This window comes from Jaculus jaculus, chromosome 3, assembly GCF_020740685.1.
Source record: "Jaculus jaculus isolate mJacJac1 chromosome 3, mJacJac1.mat.Y.cur, whole genome shotgun sequence".
Classification (NCBI taxonomy): domain Eukaryota; kingdom Metazoa; phylum Chordata; class Mammalia; order Rodentia; family Dipodidae; genus Jaculus; species Jaculus jaculus.
Genome location: NC_059104.1, coordinates 905,602 through 928,262, shown reverse-complemented (window position 1 = coordinate 928,262; position 22,661 = coordinate 905,602). Strand labels below are relative to the sequence as shown.

At 45.5% G+C, this 22,661-nt stretch overlaps 1 protein-coding gene across 1 annotated transcript in view; it reads right to left on the bottom strand.

Moving 5' to 3' along the window:
- Window positions 1-939: 939 nt before the first annotated feature.
- Window positions 940-22,661, bottom strand: part of Adprhl1 (ADP-ribosylhydrolase like 1) — a 32,744-nt gene continuing 11,022 nt past the window's right edge. Inside the window, exons 2-7 of the mRNA XM_004663420.2 lie at window positions 20,774-20,938; window positions 10,358-10,483; window positions 9,662-9,802; window positions 4,162-4,289; window positions 3,876-4,008; window positions 940-1,404 (exon numbers count right to left, since the gene is read on the bottom strand). Of these exons, the coding sequence (XP_004663477.1) occupies window positions 1,247-1,404; window positions 3,876-4,008; window positions 4,162-4,289; window positions 9,662-9,802; window positions 10,358-10,483; window positions 20,774-20,938 (851 nt within the window). The 3' untranslated portion in view covers window positions 940-1,246. The remainder of the gene's footprint in view (window positions 1,405-3,875; window positions 4,009-4,161; window positions 4,290-9,661; window positions 9,803-10,357; window positions 10,484-20,773; window positions 20,939-22,661) is intronic.

Genomic DNA, 22,661 nt, shown 5'->3' with positions numbered 1-22,661 from the left:
AGGTCAGCCTGGACCAGAGTGAGACCCTACCTCGAAAAACAAAACAAACAAACAAACAAACAAACAAACAAACAAACAAACAAACAAAAAACCCAAAAAGCCAACCTCCATGTGCCAGGACATGCTTGCTTCTCCATCAAGCCAGAAGAGTTTCCCAGAGGCCTGGAGCAGGGACTGGGCAAGTCCAGGAACGTCCAGTATGCCCAAGCTGCATCAGCGACCCTCATAAGCTAAGTCTACCACCACGTGTCCTGCTTTCCACTTATGCACGCATACCACAGGAAAACACAAATGTATCGCCACATCCTATCTGAACCTAGCCCTGAGAAATGGGCAAGCATACACAGATCCCAGCAAGTGGATGCTTTCTATCCTGGCTCTGGTCTCCTGCACAGCTGTAGAGGACACTGGCTCTCCCCAAAAATAAGGCCTTAAGTGAAAAATTTCATACCATCAACAAAACAGGCCTAGCCATTCTGCCCAAGCACAGCATTAGTTGTCAATCATCATTAGCTGCTGAATTTACACCAGAGACTACCTGACAAAATCTGTGCCCAGAGCCATGGCTCCAAAAGGAGCATGCATTCTCCTCTTACTCAGAAGCCCAGTCTCCTCTTACCAGGGAGCGTGCATGGAGCAGGCCATCATGGATAAAGGCTTCCTTTTGTGTTCACCTGAACCACTAAGTGACACCCAGGGATTGAAGGTAAGAGGCAGGTGATAGCAAAGCACACAGCACTGAGAGACAGAACTTCAACTGACTGCTGAGAGATGCCCCCAACACAGTGTGCCAGGGCAACAGAGGGCCCAGTTGGGAAGACATACATGTAGGAGGTAGAAAGAATGAAAAAGTTCTCAAATGGAGAGCCACTGTGTTAGTGTTGTCCAAGTAGGTAAGAAACCACACTAGTTTTGTAACAGAATAAAATACACCAATTGTCCAGGAGACTGCTTGCAACCACTGTATTCAGAGGCTTCAGTGCAGCAAACCCAAGGTAATGGCAGCAAGGTGCTAATTTGCAGTGAGGGTAAGGAAAAATATTGCTGTAGGACAAACAATGTATTTTATATAGCAAATACAATTCTGAAATTGTGGGGGAAATTTAAAATTGAATTATGGTCCATGGGGCATGGATTTTTTTTGTGTATGTGGAAAGTGCACATATGCACCCTCACCCGGGGAGGCTTTGAGCTTGCATGTGAATGCTATGGACCACTCTCTGGGAGGGAAAATGGCAGAAATGCTTTACTTCTCCTCTGAGGACAGGCGATGAAGGGCTGTGCCCAAGTCCTCCAGTCTGTCCTTGTGCTCCAGCTCCTGGTACAAGCCTTGTGGAACGGTAGCCAGGCCATACAGCAATCCAAACAGGCAGCCGGCAATTGTCCCTGTGGCTCCACTCTCACCTGAAATGACAAACATAGATGCATCCCAGCAGGCTGTACATTCACCAGGTCCACTCCTCTGCATGTCTCTAAGACCATATAGGGAACTCCAGGTGTGGTGGGGGGGGCATCATTATCATGTCACTATCTAGAGGCTGAGGCAGAAGGCTCTCCATGAATTCGAGGCCAGCTTGGGCTGCATAGTGAGTAACAGGTCAGCCAGGGATATATAGCAAGGACCTGTCTAATAAGAAAATAAAATAAAATTAAATTAAATTAAAATAAAAGAACTGAAATAGACCCTCCTGAGCTGATGTCTCCTGAGGCAGCCACACTCTGACATCAAGCCCTGCTCTGCCCCATAGGTATTTCCTTTTCCTTTTCCTTTTCCTTTCCCTGTGCAAGTGATGCCACATGTCACCTTATGACCACAAGCCAAGCCAGTGGTGTGAGAAGACAGACATGAAGGTGGAGTTTGCAGAAAGGGTCCTTAGGTAATAGCATAGCCTTGCTCCTGTTTGTGCAGACTGACAGACTACTGCAAAACCTTGGTCCCAGCTGTCATGATAACCTCTTAATTTTCTTTTTTTTTTAAATATTTTTTGTTCATTTTTTATTTATTTGAGAGCGACAGACACAGGGAGAGACAGATAGAGGGAGAGAGAGAGAATGGGCGCGCCAGGGCTTCCAGCCTCTGCAAACGAACTCCAGACACGTGCGCCCCCTTGTGCATCTGGCTAACATGGGACCTGGGGAACTGAGCCTCAAACCAGGGTCCTTAGGCTTCACAGGCAAGCGCTTAACCACTAAGCCATCTCTCCAGCCCCTCTCAATTTTCTTAACCAATAGATATACATCAAGTCAGTTATGGGAACTTGAGCAGTCTCAAAAAGGCTTAGTTTATAAGGAAACCAAGAAACCTTCATCAGCATGTCCCCTGGTGGGCCAGAATGTCCCTTTGTGTGAAACATTTTCAAGGCTGCAGGTAGGTTGTCTCTGTTGTATCAAAAAGGGCTCCAGGACATTTTCCCCATGCATATGTACTCGTGAAGTGTCTGCATCCTTAAAAGAGCTCAGTTTCACTACACTGTGGCTTTGATGCCCATCCTTTGTGGACTTTTCTAGAGGATCACAGTAGAAACACTGCCAGGTGCACACTACTTTTCCAGCTCAGGTGTGCTTTCAAGCCGACCCTAGCCTGCTTCTCAGCATCCCAGGGCTATGTGGCTCACTCTCTGCTATCCCCATCTCCTCAGCTGTAAACCATGGTACCATCGAATCCTCCCTACATGACCTCTGCCCCCAAGCTGCTTCTGGATCCTAGCAGTTTCAGACATACTGGTGCATAGGCAGCACACATGCACACACACACACACACACACACACACACACACACACACACACGTTGTGGGGAGAGAAACAGCACAAAATGTGTGAAGGGAGGAGGAAGGCCAGGGCAAGGGCTCTGGGAGTGGATAAAGCTGGAGTTCTGGAAAGATAGGGACTGGCCCTGGTAGAAGCCTGAACACAGACATCCAAGAATATTGTCTAAAGCTGGGCATGGTGGCGTACTCCTTTAATCCCATCACTTGGGAGGCAGAGGGAGAGGATTGCTGTGAGTTCGAGGCCACCCTGAGACTACATAGTCAAGTCCAGGTCAGCCTGGGCTACAGCGAGACCCTACCTTGAAAAATGTTAAAAAAAAAAAAAAAAGAATACTGACTAGTATAAGAAACCACTGCAGCCAGGCTTGCAGGCTCCTGAAACTAACATTTCCCTCCTTCTACTGAAGCCTTCTCTGACACCAGCTGTCCATCCTCAGCTGGAACCTAAGCCAATGCTAATGGACTCAACATTGCTAGTGGAGAAAAGTTCTTGCCCTACATAGACCTTTCCCCTGGCACACATCTATAATAACACAGAGATGCATTTGCCTGGGGAAGTATTCAGAGGAGACTGAAGGGGCAATGGCTTCCCTGCTATGCTCTGTAGCCTACCCAAGTCCTCCCTGCCTGTTTTGAGCACACCTGGTACCCTGTAGCTCTCTTTATCTGTCACACAGTCCACTCAAGCTATCTGTATCTGAACACTGCATTCACTCCTTCCATGTTTGTAGGCCTCAGGAAAGTGAAGCAATTCATGCTGACCCAGGACTCTGGTTCTGTACAGGCTCAGAGGTGCAGGAGGCTGGAGTCTGCACAGTCCGCTCAAGGGACGCCTGTTGACTCTGAAGCAGTAGCTATGGAGAGAATAGCCCCTGCTCCTGATCACTCATGTCCTCTGGACAATGGCCATGTGTGAGATAGGCTAATGGGTACCCTGAGGCAGGTGACCACACCCATATCTGTATGGTATCTAGGCATGTGCTATGGTCAGAGCCTCCAGAGTGTGACCAGCACTGGACAGGGCCCCATGTCTGTGGCTCCAGAGAGGTGCTTCAGGGTGCAGGGGTGCCCTCTGTAAGCCCACCACCATAGAGGAGAACATCTTACCTCCATGAAACATGGCCCGCTGGCAGAGCTCGGCCCAACTGCTCCCTGCAGCAAGGAGGGCATCATAGGCTATCATGGGGGCATCATGGCCTCGACGTCCCCCTCGGCCTTCTGAGCTCCACTTCTTATATGTCTGAAGAAAACCACAGGTCAGAATGTGTCCCAGACCTTGATTCCAGTCCATTTCTGGGGCTGCTATCTATCTGCCCATCTGTCTACCCACTCACTGTGCCCTGGCTGGGTATCACAATATGCAGCCATGTCTTAGGCATTGGGCCAAACCTACCTTCTCTCTCTCCTCTGCATCATAGTTGTCAGGGAAAGTGGCTTTGTTTTCCGTGTCTTCACTGATTTTTCTCTCCTCCAAATAAAATTGCCATTTAGCTTCGAAGTAAAACCAGTGCTCCTGATACTCTAAATGCAAGTACAGGGAGAGGGGCTGATGGTGCCTGGCAGAGGGGTAGTGGCAAGTACAGGGAGAGGGGCTGACTGTGCCTGGCGGAGGGCTAGTGAGGACAGGGAGTGGTCAGTGTTCTCCCCCAGCTGTACGCATAGGGATAGACATCTGTGCCCAGAGGAGGCTGGGCCATAAACAAGCGGCTCTGACAGACATGGCTACTTCGAACAACAGCACCAAAGATGAGGATGGAGCAAAACAATAGTCCAAGTTACTTAGCCACATTCTAAAGAGAGAGTGATCACAGTATTTTAAGTGCATTCTCTGGGAAATTCTGAACCTAGAAGTTTGAGTAATTAGGGCTGGCTTGTGTGACTCAATGTTAGAATGATTGCCTAGCATGCACAATGCTATGGGCTTGATCCCTAGCCCTGTGAAAAATCAAAACAAAGCTGGGCGTGGTGGTGCATGCCCTTAATCCCAGCACTTGGGAGGCAGAGATAGGAAGATCACCATGAATTCAAGGCCTCTCTGAGACTTCATAGTGAATTCCAGGTCAGCCTGAGCTAGAGCGAGACTCTACCTCAAAAAAAAATAAACAAAAAAAAAAAAAATCAAAACAGAAAACAAAAAATCAAACCAAATAGAAAATTCTAAATTTTCATTAATTTAACACTGTGCCTGCACAGTAAGGAGAGATGTTTCTTTATTCCTGACGGCTTGAAACCCAAGCACCAGAAAAACTGAAGTAGCTTTTGGTCACTGCACTTGGTGAAGAGACACTGGGTGGGTAGAGGCCAACAGTCACTCACCTCACAGAGGACCAGGCCACCAGAGCCTCAGGTCAGCAGGAGGTGCAGCTGCCCCACCCCACCCCCAGCAGGCTCCAAGACTACAGGCCACAGAGGGTGGGGGTTGCCTTGGCTTATAGGGCTGGTGTGGCCTGGGAGACACAACAGAAGACAAATACACAGAGCCTGCTTATTCATCTCTGGCTGGTGAGCTGATAGCACTGGAAGTTCAGAGTGGAGAGTGGTGGGAAGGGGCTGCAGAAGGGAAGCCCAGAGGCTCTCGGACAGCTCCTGGGACCAGTTCATTAGGCTTCACAAAGCTGAAATGCTGCCCACTTGTCTGATGCATGAATACAAGTAACAACAAAAAAACCTGAACAGACTAAGTCTCAGCCATACTGCAGACTTGCACAGAGCAGTGTCAACCTTAGCACTTCCTCTACCCAGGGACCAGACCATGGTCAGCAACTTTGGAAGCAGCTCTCTAGACCCTGGGCGCAGAGCAAGCACAGGCTCTGTTTTCACTCTTCCAATTACCCTATGGACTCAGGGAAGACCCAGGAGACATACCAGGGACTTCCACAGAACTGCTCTCTCTGGATGAGCTGGTCAGTTCAAGGTTCTGTGTCAAAGGAACTCAAATTCCAGATTTAAGTAAACAGAATCAAACAGGCATTATAGTACCATTTTTTTCAGAGTACACAGCTTATGTGAATTTCAAATCCTCATAGGAAAGGCCTCAGTCTCTAAAATGGCCCAGCAGCAAATTCTGCCCTTGGGTCTATGCCCACATGGATGGCTGTCCTTCAGCCTATACTTTGAAGATAGCCATTTGGGTTCCATAGTCCTGGAACCTGAAACCTGGTGTCCCCTAATAATGTGAATGCTGTGCCATGTGGCTCTGCCTATTTGTTTTTGAGTCAGGTAACCCTGCTTGGGTGGAGACAGCCCACTGACCAGCAGCAGCAATGGCAGAACCTTCATGGGACGTCTGAATCCATCTGAGATGGAGGAAGTAGGGATCAGTGGCTTAAACCAAGCAAAGATAAGTGAGGTGCAGTGCCACCAACGGTGCACCTAACCGGGTTTGCTTGGTGACTGGCTGAGTGTGACAGCGGTGGACAGCTGCTCACAGATCAGTTGGCTGGCATGCCAGGTTCCTTTCCTCAGGCCCAGTCTCCTCTTTGCCAAGGCCAGGTGGCCTCCCGTATGTTCCTGTGAAGTTGCCCTAGGATCTTCCAGGCCCTTATGCTCCCTCTGGGCCTTGAAGGATAATCTTGATGTGACTCTTGGAGCTGTCTCAAGGAACACTCGCTTTGGAGAAGCAGCAACCCTGGCCAATGCTCACCCCACTTTCCCTCCTCCAGCATACCATGGATAACTTATTTAGAAAGCACCCTCAACAATTTAAGAGCATAGCAGGATGCATGGTCACCCACACTCCCCACCCATACATCCCCTTGGGATAAGAGGATCTTCCAGATACTCAGCTACCTGGGGAAGTGAGCCCCAGGTTTCCCAGTTCTGCCCCTGAGCCTTGCATCTGGCCTACCTCCAGCACTCCTGAAGTAGGTGGGTGGGGGTAGAGTGGGTTACAGTTTGCCACCTGTATACTAAGCCCTGGAAGACACTGGGCTGCCAAAACCTTTGAATGACAGGCTGATTATGTCCAAAAGAGACAGAAATTTGGGGAGATTTCTTAATGGTTAAAGGAGCTTGCTTATAAAGCCTGATAGCCTGGGTTTGATTCCCCAGTACCCATGTAAGACCAGATACACAAAGTGGCACATGTCTGGAGTTAGTTTGCAACAGCAAGCGGCCCTGGCATGCCCAGCCATTCTCTCTCACACAAACAAACAATTTTGTATATATATAATTTTTTGAGGTAGGGTCTTGCTCTAGGCCAGACTGACCTGGAATTCACTATGTAGTCTCAGGGTGGCCTCAAACTCACTGCAATCTTCCTATCTTTACTTCCCAAGTGCTGGAATTAAAGGCATATGCCACCATACCTGGCTTAAATTTATTATTTTTTTAAAGAGGTGACATGGAGCTGAGTGTGGTGGCACACCCCTTTAATCCCAGCACTTGGGAGGCAGAGGAAGGAGTTTCACTGTGAATCTGAGGCCACCCTAGACTACAAGTGAATTCCAGGTCAGGCTGGGCTAGAGCGAGACCCTATCTCAAAACAAACAAAACGGAACAAAAAAAAAAGGTGACTCAGGCTGGAGAGGCAGTTAAGGTACTTGCCTGTAAAGCCAAAGGATCACAGGTTCTATTCCCCAGGACCCACATAAACCAGATGCACAAGGTGGTGCATGCAGCTGGAGTTCATTTGCATCAGCTGGAGACCCTGGTGTGCCCATTCTCTCAACCTCTCTCTCTACCTCTTTCTCTCTCTCTCTTAGTCAAATAAATAAATAAACAAATATTTTTTTAAAAAGGTGGGCTGGAGTGATGGCTTAGTGTTTAAGGCATTTGCCTACAAAGCCAAAGGATCCTGGTTTGACTCCCCAGGACCCACATAAGCCAAATGCACAAGGGGTGCATGCATCTGGAATTTGACTGCAGGGGCTGGAGGCCCTAGTGTGCCCATTCTTGCTCTCTCTCTTCCTCTTTCCCTCTCTAAAATAAATAAATAAATAATATATATATATTTTAAAAAAGTAAGCTGGGGACTGGAGAAATGGCTTAGCAGTGAAGGCACTTGCCGGCAAAGCCAAAGGACCTTGGTTCTATTCCCCAGGACCCATGTAAGCCAGATGCACTAGGGGGCACATGCATCTGGAGTTCATTTGCTGTGGCTTGAGGCCCTGGAGTGCCCATTCTCTCTTTCCCTCCCTCTGTCTCTTCCTCTCTCAAATAAATAAATAAATAAAAATAAAGTTAAAAAAAAAGTAAGCTAGGCATGGTGGTGCATGCCTTTAATCCTAGCACTCAGGAGGCAGAGGAGAAGGATCACCATGAGTTCAAGGCCACTCTGAAACTCCATAGTGGATTTGAGGTCAGCCTGGGCTAGAGTGAAACCCTACCTGGAAAAAAAAAAAAAAAGAAAGGTGACATTCTGGGGCTAGAGAGATGGCTTAGAGGTTAAGATGCTTGACTGTGAAGCCTAAGGACCCAGGTTAGATTTCTCAGTATCCATCTAAGCCAGATGCACAAGATGGCGCATGTGTCTGGGGTTTGTTTACATTGGCTGGAAGCCCTGGTGTGCCCATTCCCTCTCTATATCTGCCTCTTCCTCTCTCTCCCAAATAAATAAATTATATATATATAGTTTTGTTTTGTTTTCAAGGTGGGGTCTTGCTCTAGCCAAGGCTGACCTGGAATTCACTATGTTGTCTCAGGGTGGCCTCAAACTCACTGTGATCCTCCTACCTCTGCCTCCCGAGTCATGGGATTAAAGGCATGTGCCATCATGCTTGGCTATATATATATAAGGTGACATGCTTTGGGCAAATGGAGACAGATGGAAACCCTGGCAACACATGCACTCAGTGGGCACACATGGGTCTGTGTGGCCTTATGGCATGGGGCACAGGTTGGTTCTGGGCAGTGTGGGAGGCAGCTCCCTCATTCCTCTGCAGAAATGTGTCCCTTTATTGCACTAGACACTTGCAGCAGCTTGAAAACTGACCCATGAACCCAACTCTGCTTTGTAGCAGTAGTCAGAGGCAAAGAGTACGGGGAGGTCTCTGTAGAGACTTCAGGGTTCTGGGGAAGAAGCCACTGATGTAATCTGGCTTTCCTAACCTCTGGTACTCACACACAGCATTGTGAGGTCAGCTCTGCCCACACTGACTGGGAATTCTTTTTTTTTTTGTGTGTGTGTGTGTGTGAGGCAATGTTTTATTGGGTTAAAAAAAAAAAAAGATAGAAAAGAAAAAGAAAAAAAGAAAGAGACTGGTGCATCAGGTCTGCATCCAAGAGGTCTGGATCTCAGGATGCAGCCCTGAACTACTGGGAGTGTCAGCTTTTATTGGAGAAAGCCACAGGATGTTCATTGTAAAAGCAGTGTGGTGGTTTGATTCAGGTGTCCCCCATAAACTTAAGTGTTCTGAATGCTAGGTTCCCAGCTGATGGATATTTGGGAATTAATGCCTCCTGGAGGGAGTGTATTGTTGGGGGCGGGCTTATGGTCTTTATAGCCAATTTCCCCATGCCAGTGTTGGGCACACCCTCCTGTTGCTGTGGTCCATCTTCTGTTGGCCAGGGGGTGATGTCCACCCTCTGCTCATGCCATCGTTTTCCCCTGCCATCGTGGAGCTTCCCCTCGAGCCTGTAAGCCAAATAAACCTCTTTTTCCCAGAAGCTGCTCTTGGTTGGGTGATTTCTACCAGCAATGCGAACCGGACTGCAACAAGCAGGATGGAAGTTAAAATACGTGGCATCTGCCTCCCACATGCTGGGACCAAAGGCATGCAACACCACACCTGCCTCTCTAGGCTTTTGGACTCAGGGTGAACACATCTAAAATTGTTGGGCAACAGGTGCAGGGCTGAGTTTGAATGTGAGCACATGTGCTTTAGATGAGCTGAGGGAAGCTTTTCAGATGCAGTGTGTCTGGAGTGGGGCCAGGAAGGGGAAGTGAGGCTCACCTGCCATGTGCCGGATGGTCCTCCTGCAGTACTCCTCAGCCAGTGGGACTACCTTCAGCATGTCTCTCCCCCACTGCACTAGTGGCTTTCCTTGAACTGCATAAGAGGCAAACAGGGCAGTACACAGGGACCCAAGGAAGCCTATGTGGAAGTGGGAAGAGAGACAGCTCTGTCACCTGACTGAACAGGTGATGCCCAGACTTCTGGCCTCTGCCTCTGTCTTCATAAGGGCTAAGACACCTTTTCAAGGCTTGTTGTTGGGAACAGATGACTTAAAGCAAAAAACAAGCATTACAGGCTGGGCTATGAAGGCTTACTCAAGATGGCTACTCCTTGGAGTGCAGCAGCTCACAGAACTGACCCTAATCTTAGTCAATCCAGAGCCCAACCCTTGAAGTTTGTGTATTTCTTTTCTTTTGTTCTAACATGAATGATATATAGGACCAATTTTCCCCCTTGTATTTCTTCAACATCACATTTAATGCCAATTTTGCTTTCAGGTAGAAAACAGACTTTAAGTAAAGCTAAAGATTAAGGGAAAGCAGATTAACAAACCAAAAAGTCAACGTGATTGAGATTTTCAGTCCAGTTCCAAGGGAGGGGGTCACACTGGAGTGCCCAGCAAGATCAGTATTGCCTTAATTCTGCCTTAAAAGGCAGCAGCATCACCCACATACCTGTCTGGCACCAGCATACCTGTGGGATGGTTGTGTGTCATTCTGCCACATTCAACGCTGACTTCAATAAGGGTCTGTAGCCGCTCTGGCTTCCAGTACCGCATGCCAATGCACATTGCTTTAGTGGCAGCTCCAAACCCTGAGCCTGTGTGGAAGACGAACACCTGAATTCAGACTTGCTCCACTAACTGCATATCTGGTGATCTAGAATTTATGAATCATTTCTAAAGTAAAAACACTTGGACTGGGGATGTGGCTCAGTTGGTAGAGTGCTTACCTAGCATGAGTTCCATCTCCAGTATCACATAAACTGGGTGTGGTGGCGCATGCCTGTAATACCAGCATTTGGGAGGTGGAGGCAGGAAGATCAGAAATTCAAGGTGCAGCTGCATAGGGAATCTGAGGCTAGCTTGGGCTATATAAGATCCTATCTCAAAAACTTATATAACACATCCATTTGAATGTCATTTAAATGAATCAACAACAGGTAAGCCACCCAAATGCTCAACAGAAGAAAATATCAGTAAGTCATGTTGCTAGTAAGTGGGGTTATTTACCACAACAAATAGGCTCTGGGGACAAGCTAAAAATATAGATGCTCCTACTTGAAGAAAACATAGAAGCAGAGTTGTATCTCCAATGCACATTCAATCAAATTTGTCCTTCCTTGCTCTCTTTCTCCTTCCTTCCCTCCCTTCCTTTCTCTCTCTTCCTTCTTCTCTCCCCCCTGCCTTACCTCTCTCTTCTTTTTTCCTCCTCTTTTCCCTCTCTCCATCCCTTCTTTCCAGAGACAGGGTGTGGCTATGTTGCCAGCTTAGTCTTGAGCTTGTACATTCAAGTGATTCCCTGCCTCAGCCTCCTTAGTGCTGGGACATAGACAGGGACACTGTACCCAGCTCTTGTTTCCCTTTAATTTTTATGAAGTCCTCAGTGACCCTACATCCTTTGTTCTTGAGAGTGGTGACTACTATCATTCCTTTTTTGTTTTCTGGTAAGTCTGGCTAGAGGATTATCAGTTTTGTTAACCTTTTTTTTTTTTTTATGTTTGTTTCTTTACCCAGACTGACCTGGAACTAACTCTGTAGTCCCAGGCTGGCCTCAACTTCATAGCAATCCTCTTACCTCTGTCTCCCAAGTGCTGGCATTAAAGGCATGTGCCATCACACCCAGATTTTATTATTACTATTATTATTATTATTATTATTATTATTACCTTGTTAAAGAACCAGCTTTTAGTTTCTTGGGAGGCTGGGGCAGGAGGTCAGATGAACCCAGGAGTTCCAGGTCAGCCTCTGCAACTTAGTGAGACCCATCTCAAAAACCAACAACTAGCTGGGTGTGGTGGTGCACGCCTTTAACCCCAGCACTCGGAAGGCAGAGGTAGGAGAATTGTCATGAGTTTGAGGCCACCCTGACACTACATAGTGAATTCCAGGTCAGCCTGAGCTAGAGTGAGACCCTACCTCCAAAAAAAGAAAAAAGAAAAAAAACCCAACAACTAAAGAGCCAGCCTTTTGTTTTTATTTAATTAAATTTATTTATTTATTTATCTATTGGTTTTTGAGGTAGGGTCTCACTCTAGCTCAGACTGACCTTGAATTTACTATGTAGTCTCAGGTGGCCTCGAACTCATGGTGATCCTCCTACCTCTGCCTCCCAAGTGCTGTGGCAGCTTTTGATTTTGCTGATGTTGTTATTAATTTATTTATGAGAGAGAGAGTGTATGGGCACATCGGGGTCTCTTGCCACTGTAAATGATCTACAGAAGCATGCGCTGCTTTGTGCATTTGGAGTTATCTGAGTAATTGAACACAGGCCGGCAGGCTTTGTAAGCAAGTACCTTTAACTACTAATTATCTCCCCAGCCCAATTTTCTGTTTATTTATTGAGAATATTAATACATAAACATACTGTACTTTGGTCCTGGTCCCATCCCATTATCCTCTTTTATCTCTTTCCCCTCCATGCCATTGAGCCCTTGTCTCTTTCCAAGTAGTCCTTGTGTTTTGATGTTTCATTCTTTTTTGCCCTTCTCCATTATCTATGTTAAAATGTTGATGGGCTCAATATTGGGCAGGTCTTGCGGAGGTAACAATATCTACTGTGAATAATAAATGTACCAGTCATTTCACGTACAGAGGATAGTGTTCCAAAGTATTCCTCCCTATTCTCTGGCTCTTACATTCTTTCTGCCCCCCAGTTCCATAATGTTCCCTGAGCCTTGGAGGATGTGATAGAGATGTCTAATGTAGCACTGAGCTCTCAATAACTTCTTGTTTTCAGTCCCTTGATGAAGTTTTTTCCCCCCATTCTTATTTATTAAGTTAGTTAGGGAGAGAGAGAGAGAGAGAGAATTGGCATGCCAGGGTCTTCAACTATTGCAAATGAATTTCTCCAGACCTCATGTGCCACTTTGTGCATCTGGCTTATGTGGGTCCTGGGGAATTGAACCTGGGTTCTTTGGCTTTGCAGGCAAGTGCCTTAATCACTAAGCCATCTCTCCAACCCCCTTGATGAGTTTTAAAAACATATTTTATACATTTATTTGAGATAGAGAGGGGCAGATAGAGAGAGAATGGGCATACCAGGGGCTTAGCCACTGCAAACTAACTCCAGTTGCATGTGCCACCTAGTGCATCTGGCTTTACATGGGTACTGGGGAATTGAACCTGGGTCCTTAGGCTTTGCAGGCAGGTGCCTTAACCACTAAGCCATCTCTCCAGCACCCTCTTTGATGAGTTTCAAGTCTCTCTAGTATCTATAGCCATCTTCAAACAGAAGCTTCTCTGGTCAGCATTAAGTGCAACACTAATATTCTTTCCTCCAAAATATTCTCTTAGCCCTGGTAAGTGTGATAGAGATGTCTCATCCAGTGCTGAGCATTCAATTGTGCCTTCTTTTCATCACCTTGATGAGTCTTGGATCTCGCCACTAGTTCCTGCCATCTGCAAAGAGAAGCTTCTTTAGCCAAAAATGAGAACTGCACTAATCTAAGGGCATAAACAGAAATATTCAGAAGGCAATGTGATGGGCACAATATATCCACTTAGCCAAAGAACAGTGGTAGTTTTCCGGTATGTTTTTGAGTTTTCAGTACCAGGCACGAATTCCTTCCCACAAAGAAGTCTCAAATCCAGAGAGCAGCAGCTGGTTACCTCCATGTCACTAGTGGCTGGACAATTGTGTAATTGGTAGGATACATAACACTTCTGATGACTCTGCTCCCCACCAGCAGCCTGAGTATAGCTCCTTCCAAGCCCATGACAGCTAGTAGGAAGAGAGGAAGCTTCCACCTCAGTTTTAGCTTGACTTCTTAGTGTCTTACTTTATTTATTTTTTGCCACTACTTTTTTCACTGATCTTCATTATTTATTTATTTCTGCTTCCTTTGGGTTTAATTTGCTTTTATTTTATTTCCTTCTCCTTTTTCTCTTGCCTTTTTTTTTCTTGATAGGGCCTCAGGTAGCCAAGACTGACCTTGAACTCCTAATTCTCTTGCCTGCACTTCTGTTAGGATTATAGTTGTGTACCATCACATTCTTAAAGTTACAAATAAAGTCATTGATTTGATATATTAGTATCAGAATCTCTGCCTACACTTGTACATTTCTCTCTCTCTCTCTCTCTCTCTTTTTTTTTTTTTTTTTTTTTTTGAGGTAGGGTCTTGCTCTAGCCCAGGCTGATCTGGAATTCCCTATGTCTCAGGCTGCTCTTGAACTCGTAGCGATCCTCCTACCTCTGCCTCCCGAGTACTGGGATGAAAGGAGTGTGCCACTACGCCTGGCTTCTAGGTCTCTTTGAGGCATATTTAGCTTTGCATTTTGAACGATTGTAGACGCATGCGTGTGTAAGCTTATTATAGGTGGGAAATGTAAAAGCTCCAATGTCTTAAGGAGCCCAGCACAGCCTAAAGACCTAAATGAAGAAAGCTGAATGAGCAGAACATCACTTCTGATATTTTGTTAAAACTCAGAATACCAAGCCGGGTATGGTGGCTCACACCTTTAATCCCAGCACTTGGGAGGCAGAGGTAGGAGGATTGCTGTGAGTTCGAGGCCACCCTGAGACTACATAGTGAATTCCAGGTCAGCCTGAACTAGAGTTAGACCCTACCTCAAAAAACAAACAAACAAACAACAACAAAAACTCCTCAGAGTACCTAGCTCAAGAAACAAGCAATGCCTACTGCTTTGGAGAATCTCTTTATGCAGACAAAAATCGCAACACAGAAAAATGAAAAGTACCTGTTTAATAAGATTATGTGAAGAAAATTAAAGGTCAAAAAGCAAAATTTAACATTGAGTATATGATGGTGTATATTGATTGTCAATTTGACAGAACCTAGAATCACCTCGAAAACTAGCCTCTAGGCCTACCAGAGTGGTACTATATGCAGATTAGGTTAGCTCTGGACTTGCCTGAGGGGTTATTAGGCTGGGTTAGTCTCGGAGCATGACTGTGAGGAGTTATCTGGATTTGGTTAGCCTCTGGGCATACCAGAGAGGTACTATGCAGATTCGGTTAGCTCTGGACTTGCCTGAGGGATTCTTAGGCTGGGTTAGTCTCTGAGCATGACTGTGAGGAGTTATCCAGATTTGGTTAGCCTCTGGGCATGCTTGTAGGGATGATGTAGATTAGGGTAGCCCTGGCCATGTTTGTGAAGGGTTATATCTTTGTTGGGTTGAGGTGGGAAGACCCACCTTAACTGTGGGCAGCACCATTCCATGAGCTGGGTCATGACTAAATAAAAAAGGAGAAAACCAGCTGAACAGCAACATTTTTTTTGGGTGGGGGGAGATTTTTGTGGTAGGGTTTCACTCTAGCTGAGGCTGACCTGGAATTCACTCTGTAGTCTCAGGGTGGCCTCGAATTCATGGTGATCCTTCCACCTCTGCCTCCCGAATGCTGAGGTCAAAGGCGTGCACCGCCATGCCCGGCTTGAACAGCAACATTGATGACTGAGTGTGACCAGCTGTTTTATGCTCCTGTAAATCCTTCCCCACCAAGATAGACCATAACCTGAAACTAAACTGAAATAAACCCTTGCTCTCCTAAACTGATTTTTGTCAGGTATTTTGTCCCAGAAACAAGAAAAGTAACTAGTACACTGAAAATATGACTATGTTAAAAATTTTAAAATAAACTGGGCATGGTGGCACACACCTTTAATACCAGCACTCAGGAGGTAGTGGAGGCAAGAGGCTCGCCATGAGTTTGAGGCCACTCTAAGACTACATAGTGAGTTCCAGATCAGCCTGAGCTAGAGTGAGACCCTACCTTGAAATTAAAAAAAAAAAAAAAGGCCCTGGGGGGTGGGTGGAGAGATGGCTCAGTGGTTAAGGTACTTGCCTGCAAAACCTAACGACCCAGGTTTAATTCTCCAGTACCCATGTAAAGCCAGATGCACAAAGTGGTGCATGTGTTTGGAGTTCGTTTGTACTGGCTAAAGGCCCTGGGACACCCATTGTCTCTCTCCTTGCAAATATATATATGTGTTTGGTTTTTTGAGGTAGGGTTTCTTTCTAGTTCAGGTTGACCTGGAATTCACTATGCAGTCTCAGGGTAGCCTTGAAATAACAGTGATCCTCCTACCTCAGCCTCCTGAGTGCTGGGATTAAAGGCGTGCACCACCATGCCCAGCATAAATAAACAAAATAAAAATATTTACTACAACTAACTTATCACAACCAGTTACAGATTTCTTTGTTCCTTCTCCACTCCCACTGTTTCATTTGGCCAGCCTAAAAAAATAGTAATAATAAAGAAAAATAATACTTCTTTTGGTTTTTCCAGGTAGGGTTTCACTTTAGCCCAGGCTGACCTAGAAATCACTATGTAGTCTCAGGGGGTCCTTGAACTCATGGTGATCCTCTACCTCTGCCTTCTGAGTGCTGGGATTAAAGGTATGGGCCACCATGCCTGGCTAAAAATTTTTTAAAAATATTTTGGGTATTATTACATTGTGATCATGTTTTATTAAGAACTCTATCAAAGTCAGGTGTGGTGATACATGCTTTTATTAAATTTATTTATTTGACAGAGAAAGAGGGAAAGAGAGAGAGAATGAGTGCACCAGGGCCTCCAGCCACTGCAAATGAAGTCCAGATGCATGTGCCCCCTTGTGCATCTGGCTAATGTGGGTCCTGGGGAATTGAACCTGGGTCTTTTGGCTTTGCAGGCAAATGCCTTAACCACTAAGCCATCCCTCCAGCCCATGGTACATGCTTTTAATCCCAGCACTCAGGAGGCTGAGGTAGGAAGATTGCTGTGAGTTTGAGGATAGCCTGGGTTACAGAGTTCCAGGTCAGCTTGGGCTACAATGAGAGCCTACCTCAAAATAAAATAAAACAATAAAAACAAAAAAGAGATTCCTTCTTATCTAGCACTGTATGAAAATAGTTGTAAGTGAACAGATATGATACCCATGTTTGCTCTACATTGACCCAAGGGGAAGGGAACACAATAAAATAAGAGGTACTGGTCTGAGGAGATTGCTCAGTAGTTAAAAGGTACTTGCTTATAGAGGCTGCCCACTTAGCTTAGGTTCCCCAGCATCCACGTAAAGGCAGACTTTAAAAGTGGTACATGTCTCTGGCATTTATTTGCACTGGCAAAAAACCCTGGCATGCTCACACATATATGTGTGCATGCATGCATGCACATAAATAAGTAAATAAACAAATTTTTAAAGGAAATGATGGGAGGCAGATGCCCCATGGGTGACAGCAAGTATCCTGAGGACAGGGAGAGATTTCAGATTCACCCCTGTCTCTTCTATTACTGAAGTTCAGGACTTTGCACAAGGTACTAGATTAATCAACAAGGGCCACATGTATAAACTCTAAATGTGGGCCACAGTTTGTTATACTATTTTCTCTACTCTTGCATATTCTAGAATTTTCCATAATGAACATCTCCAAAAATGTAAAATTATATAATAGATAACAATTTGATAAGAAATTAATATAGAATTGCAGCAGGAAATAGAACAAATTGATAAACCTGATGAGAAATTTCCCTACATGTCTAGGTTAACAGCTTCCTTGTGAGTGTCTGAACAGTTAACTTCTCGTTTTTGGGTCAATACACTCAATCAGAAAGTTTATGGGCTGGGTGTGGTGGTGCACGCCTTTAATCCCAGCACTCGGGAGGCAGAGGTAGGAGGATCGCTGTGAGTTCGAGGCCACCCTGAGACTCCATAGTGAATTCCAGGTCAGCCTGGGCTAGAGTGAGACCCTACCTCAAAAAAAAAAAAGAAAGTTTATGGAAGGGAAGGGTTCATTTTAGCTTACAGTTTCAAGGGGAAGCTTCATCATGGTGGGGAAAGCATGGCAAGAGCAGATAGCCAGGTGTTACATCTCTACACACCAGCAGGGCAAAAGTAGAGAGTGTGAATTTAGCAGCTAGCACTGGTAAGCAAGGCTGGTCTATAAAATTCGAAGGCCCACCCCATAGTGACATAAAGGCTCTATTTCTCAAAGGCTCCATCAGCTGGGTATTAAATATGAGGCTTAATCACACACATGAGTCTATGGGGAACCTTTTACAGTTAATCCACCAAAGTATCCAGGACAATACTTGGAGTAATAGGTCAAAAATAGTACCCATACCCAGAAGACTGGCATAGAGCAAGACAGCCAACTCTGAATTCCTGACATTGAGCAGGCAGAGTATGAAGAGCTGGCCTCTGGTAGGGAAAAGAAGAACAAGGACAACTGTACAATATCCTTCCTTGTAGGGTGGGCAGAGGTACGTTACTACACAGCCTTTCATTATCACAAAGCAGCATCAGAACTTATATTTCTATTTTTATTTATTTTATTTATTTTTTATTTATTTTATTTATTTTTTTTGTTTTTAGAGGTAGGGTCTCACTCTGGTCCAGGCTGACCTGGAATTAACTCTGTAGTCTCAGGGTGGCCTTGAACTCGTGGCGATCCTCCTACCTCTGCCTCCTGAGTGCTGGGATTAAAGGCGTGAGCCACCATGCCCGGCCAGAACTTATATTTCTAAACTACAGTATATGAAGCTTCTTTCCTAAAAATGAAAAGTATTTAAATTGTGTTTATAAGAATTTACCAGGTAAGGACAAAGAAAGTGAAAACTAAGCAAGCTGTCATGGTGCATGCCTTTAATCCCAGCATTTGTGAGATACAGGTAGGAGGATTGCCACAAGTTCAAGGCCAGCCTAAGACTACATAGTCTAGTTCAGCCTGGGCTAGAGTGACACTCTACCTTGGAAAAAAAAAAGTGAAAACTAATTAAAAGACTCAAGTGCTCCTTGTTACATTTGGATCTTGTGCCTTCCAAAAGCTTATGTGCTGAAGGCTTGGCTCTCCAAGTAGCAGAGTTCAAAAGTAGGGTACTGGGGAAGTGAATGCATTGCAAGGGCTCTGTCTTCATTACTGGGCCAGTCCACTGATAGACTATAGCTTAAGAGCCTACTGCAAGGTGGTAAAAACTGTAGGAGGTGGGGCATAGTTGGAGGAAGTAGGGCACTAGTCATGTGCTCTTTAAGGGTTTATTTTGTCCCTGAATGGTGACCCTTTTTGGTCACCATGAGGTGAGCAGCTCTGTTCCATCATGTGCTTGCTCCCCTCCACTTGTCTTGCCTCAGCAACTTGCTTTTCTTGGGCTGGAGAGATGGCTTAGCAGTTAGGGGACACACCTGCAAAGCCTAATGACCCAAGTTCGATTCTCCAGGTCCCATGTAAGTCAGATGCACATAGTAGCGCATGCATCTGGAGTTCATTTTAGTGGCTAGAGGCCCTGGCATGTCCATTCTCACTCTCTCCCATCCCTCTCTAAATAAATAAATAAATAAAACTTTAAATTAGTTTTCTTGAGGATTTTTGTTTTGTTTTATTTTTTATTTATTTTTATTTTTTGTTTTTTTTGAGGTAGGGTCTCATTCTCACCCAGGCTGACCTGGAATTCACTATGTAGTCTAAGGGTGGCCTCGAACTCATGGTGACCCTCCTACCTCTGCCTCCCAAGTGCTGGAATTAAAGGCGTGCACCACCATGCCCAGCTTTCTCAAGAATTTTTGTTCCAGCAATCGAAAGCTGATTAATATACTTTACTTCAAGCCTTAATCTTAGTTTCTGCTGTAAAGTTTCTCTATGATCTTTAAGAGGTTTCTTGTAAGTACGCACAAGCCTATCAACTCTCCTTCTATGCAATCCTTTCTGTAAACATGGCTAGGATGAAACTAGATGCACTGGCTGGCATCTAGCTATCTTTACTGGTCTTTGGTAGAGGGCTTTCTACTTCTCAACTCATAGATCCACTTCATCTTTTCAAATAGCTGCATAGTATTCCACTGTATAAATGCATCACCACAAACATCCCCATTCTACTAAGAGCACTAAGCTGATCCCAGGTCTTTTCTAATTCAGATGATGGTGCATAGAGCACTGGCATAACACATTTCTAGTAACTTGCTTTAGTACATTGTTATACATCCTTAAAACTTCTAGAAGCATAATTTAAGATTAAAGTCATGTCCATTAAGTATTTTGACAGGTATTGCCAGATTTCCCTTTCAAGAGATTGTACCATTTTTACCCTACCCAGTAGGAAGCTCTGTGTGTCTTTGCAGCATATCCATAGCTCCAAGGTTTTCCTGGCTGGCAGCCCTGCTATACCTGCTCAAAATGCCCCTTCCCCACCCCAGTGGTAAGCAGTCTATGCTCACTCACACTGTCCTTCTAAGCAGTTCACAGCTGCTAACCCTGCCTCCTCCAGTGTACCCATGTTTCTCTTTTGGCCTACCTGGGGCTTCTAGGACAGCTTGCCTAGTCCTACCTGTACTGTGCTATTTTCTAAGCACCCTTCATGCAGAGACTCCTTCGGCTTTAGGGTTTTTTTCTCTTCTGTCTAGGAAGACTGAGCCTAGGTCCCCTGCCTGTCAGAACTTTGTGTGTATGGGGGGGCGGTTGACAGCTATGGCTCCCACAGTGGAGCCTGTCCACCTGCTCTCCTTTCAGGGCAGAAGCAGAGTGGTAGCCTTATCACTCAAGAAGAGGCACCAGGATGCAGGGCTAAGAGGGATGAAGGAAGGCCTTGAGAGGCTGAGGTGCATACACTTGCACCCTGCAAATGCAGCAGTGTATCCTGAAGACATGCATAGTTGGCACAAGGTCTCCTTAGCAGAATACAAATTTCAAGAAAATACAATGGAAAACATCCTTTGACGTGAACCAGGGGTAGATGACAAAATCCTCTGGGGAAGCCCAGCACCACATGGACAGCATCTTTAACAGACACCCAAGTGGGCAGGCCTGGAGGGTGTGGTATACAATGCCCTCCAAAGGCTCTCATCCAGAAAGACCATGGTGAATGGCAGGACAGGAGACCAGTGCCCACATGGTGTTGTGTGGACAGACAGCTTTGTGGACAGACAGCTTTGTGGACAGATAGACAGGTTTCTGACCCTTTTCACTGAAGGGTGTATGCCAGGCCAGGAGGTAGTTATCTGGCTTCAGCTGTGAGCAGCCCTCAATAGTGGCTGGATCTGGCCGATGTTCTGGAAGCTTCTCCACAGTCTCCACATAGCACCTCACCATCTCACGGTACAGGTCATCCAGGCACCAGTAGTCTGGGGAGGAAGGGTGAAGACAGATGTCAGTAGAAATCTCCTAGCGAGTGTGTGGGGCAGTGGCCCAGTAAATAGCGCTCATCAGCATCAGGACAAATAAGTATGCTCAAGAGAGTGCTGAGCTTCAAGACCCATCCCATCTAACATATTCCTGTGCCTGAACACATTGAACCTCAGACAATTTGCTTTAGGTCTCATTCTGATCACAGACCTTATAGCTGACTGTCATACCTATTTTGGCCTCACCTGAGGATCTAAAAAAACCTACCACCCTCATTTCTAACAACAGTTCTGTCCACTCTAAACGGCGTGGTGGCACATATCTTTAATCCCAGCACTAGGGAAGTAGAGGTAGGAGGATTGCTGTGAGTTTTAGACCATCCTGGGACTAGAGTGAGTTTCAGGTCAGCCTGGACAAGAGTGACACCCTATCTTGAAAAAGCCAAAAAAGGGTAGGGGCTGGAGAGATTGCTCAGTAGTTAAGGTACTTCACTGAAAAGCCTAAGGACCCAGGTTTGATTCCCTAGTACTCACATAAAGTCAGATGCACAAGGTGGCTCCTGCATCTGGAGTTTATTTGCAGAGGATAGAGGCCATGGCATGCCCATTCTATCTCTCTTATCTATCTATCTATCTATCTATCTATCTATCTATCTATCTATCTATCTATCTATCTATTATATATCTATCTGCCTCTTTCTCTCAAATAAATAAAAAAAAAATGGGTGGAGAGATGGCTTAGCAGTTAGGGCACTTGCCTGAGAAGTCTAAGGACACAGGTCCCATGTAAGCCAGACACACAAGGTGACACAAGCACACAAGGGTGCACATGCACACAAGGTGACGCATGTGTCTGGAGTTTGACTGCAGTGGCTGGAGGTCCTGATGTGCCAACTCTCTTGTTTTCTCTCATAAAAAAATAAAAAAATAAGAGCCGGGTGTAGTGGTGCACACCTTTAATCCCAGCACTCAGAAGGCAGAGGTAGGAGGATCACCATGAGCTCAAGGCCTGAGACTACAGAGTGAATTCCAGGTCAGCCTGAGCTAGAGTGAGACCCTACCTTGAAAAACCAAAATAAAACAACAACAACAACAAAAACAAATAAATAAATTAATTAATAAAAAATAAAAATTTCAAAGGGGCTGGAGAAAGCCGGGCATATTGGTGCATGCCTTTAATCCTAGCACTTGGGAGGCAGAGGTCACCCTGAGACTATATAGTGAATTTCAGGTCAGCCTGGGACAGAGTGAGACCCTACCTCAGAAAAAAAAAAGGGGAGCTGGAGAGATGGCTTAGCAGTTAAGGTACTTGCCTGTGAATCCTAAGGATCTATGTTTGATCTCTCTCCAGATCCCATGTAAGCCAGACACACCAAAGTGAGGTAAGCACAAAGTTGCACATGCCCACCAGGTGGTGCAAGGGTCTGGAGTTTAATTGCAGTGGCTGAGGTCCTGGTATGCTAGTTCTCTAAAAAAATAAAAAATAACACAGAATGGTCTAGATATCCATGACCTCTCAGTGCCTGGTACTACCTACAGAAGACCCTCAGAATAGGAGGAAAAGATGATGACATCAAAATAAAAGAGACTAAATGAGAGGGGGAGGGGATATTGTGAGCAGTGGACCTATGAAGGGAAAAGTGGGGGTGGGAGGGAATTATCATGGTTTATTGTCTATAATTATGGAAGTTGTCAATAAAAAATGGAGAGCCTAAAAAAATAA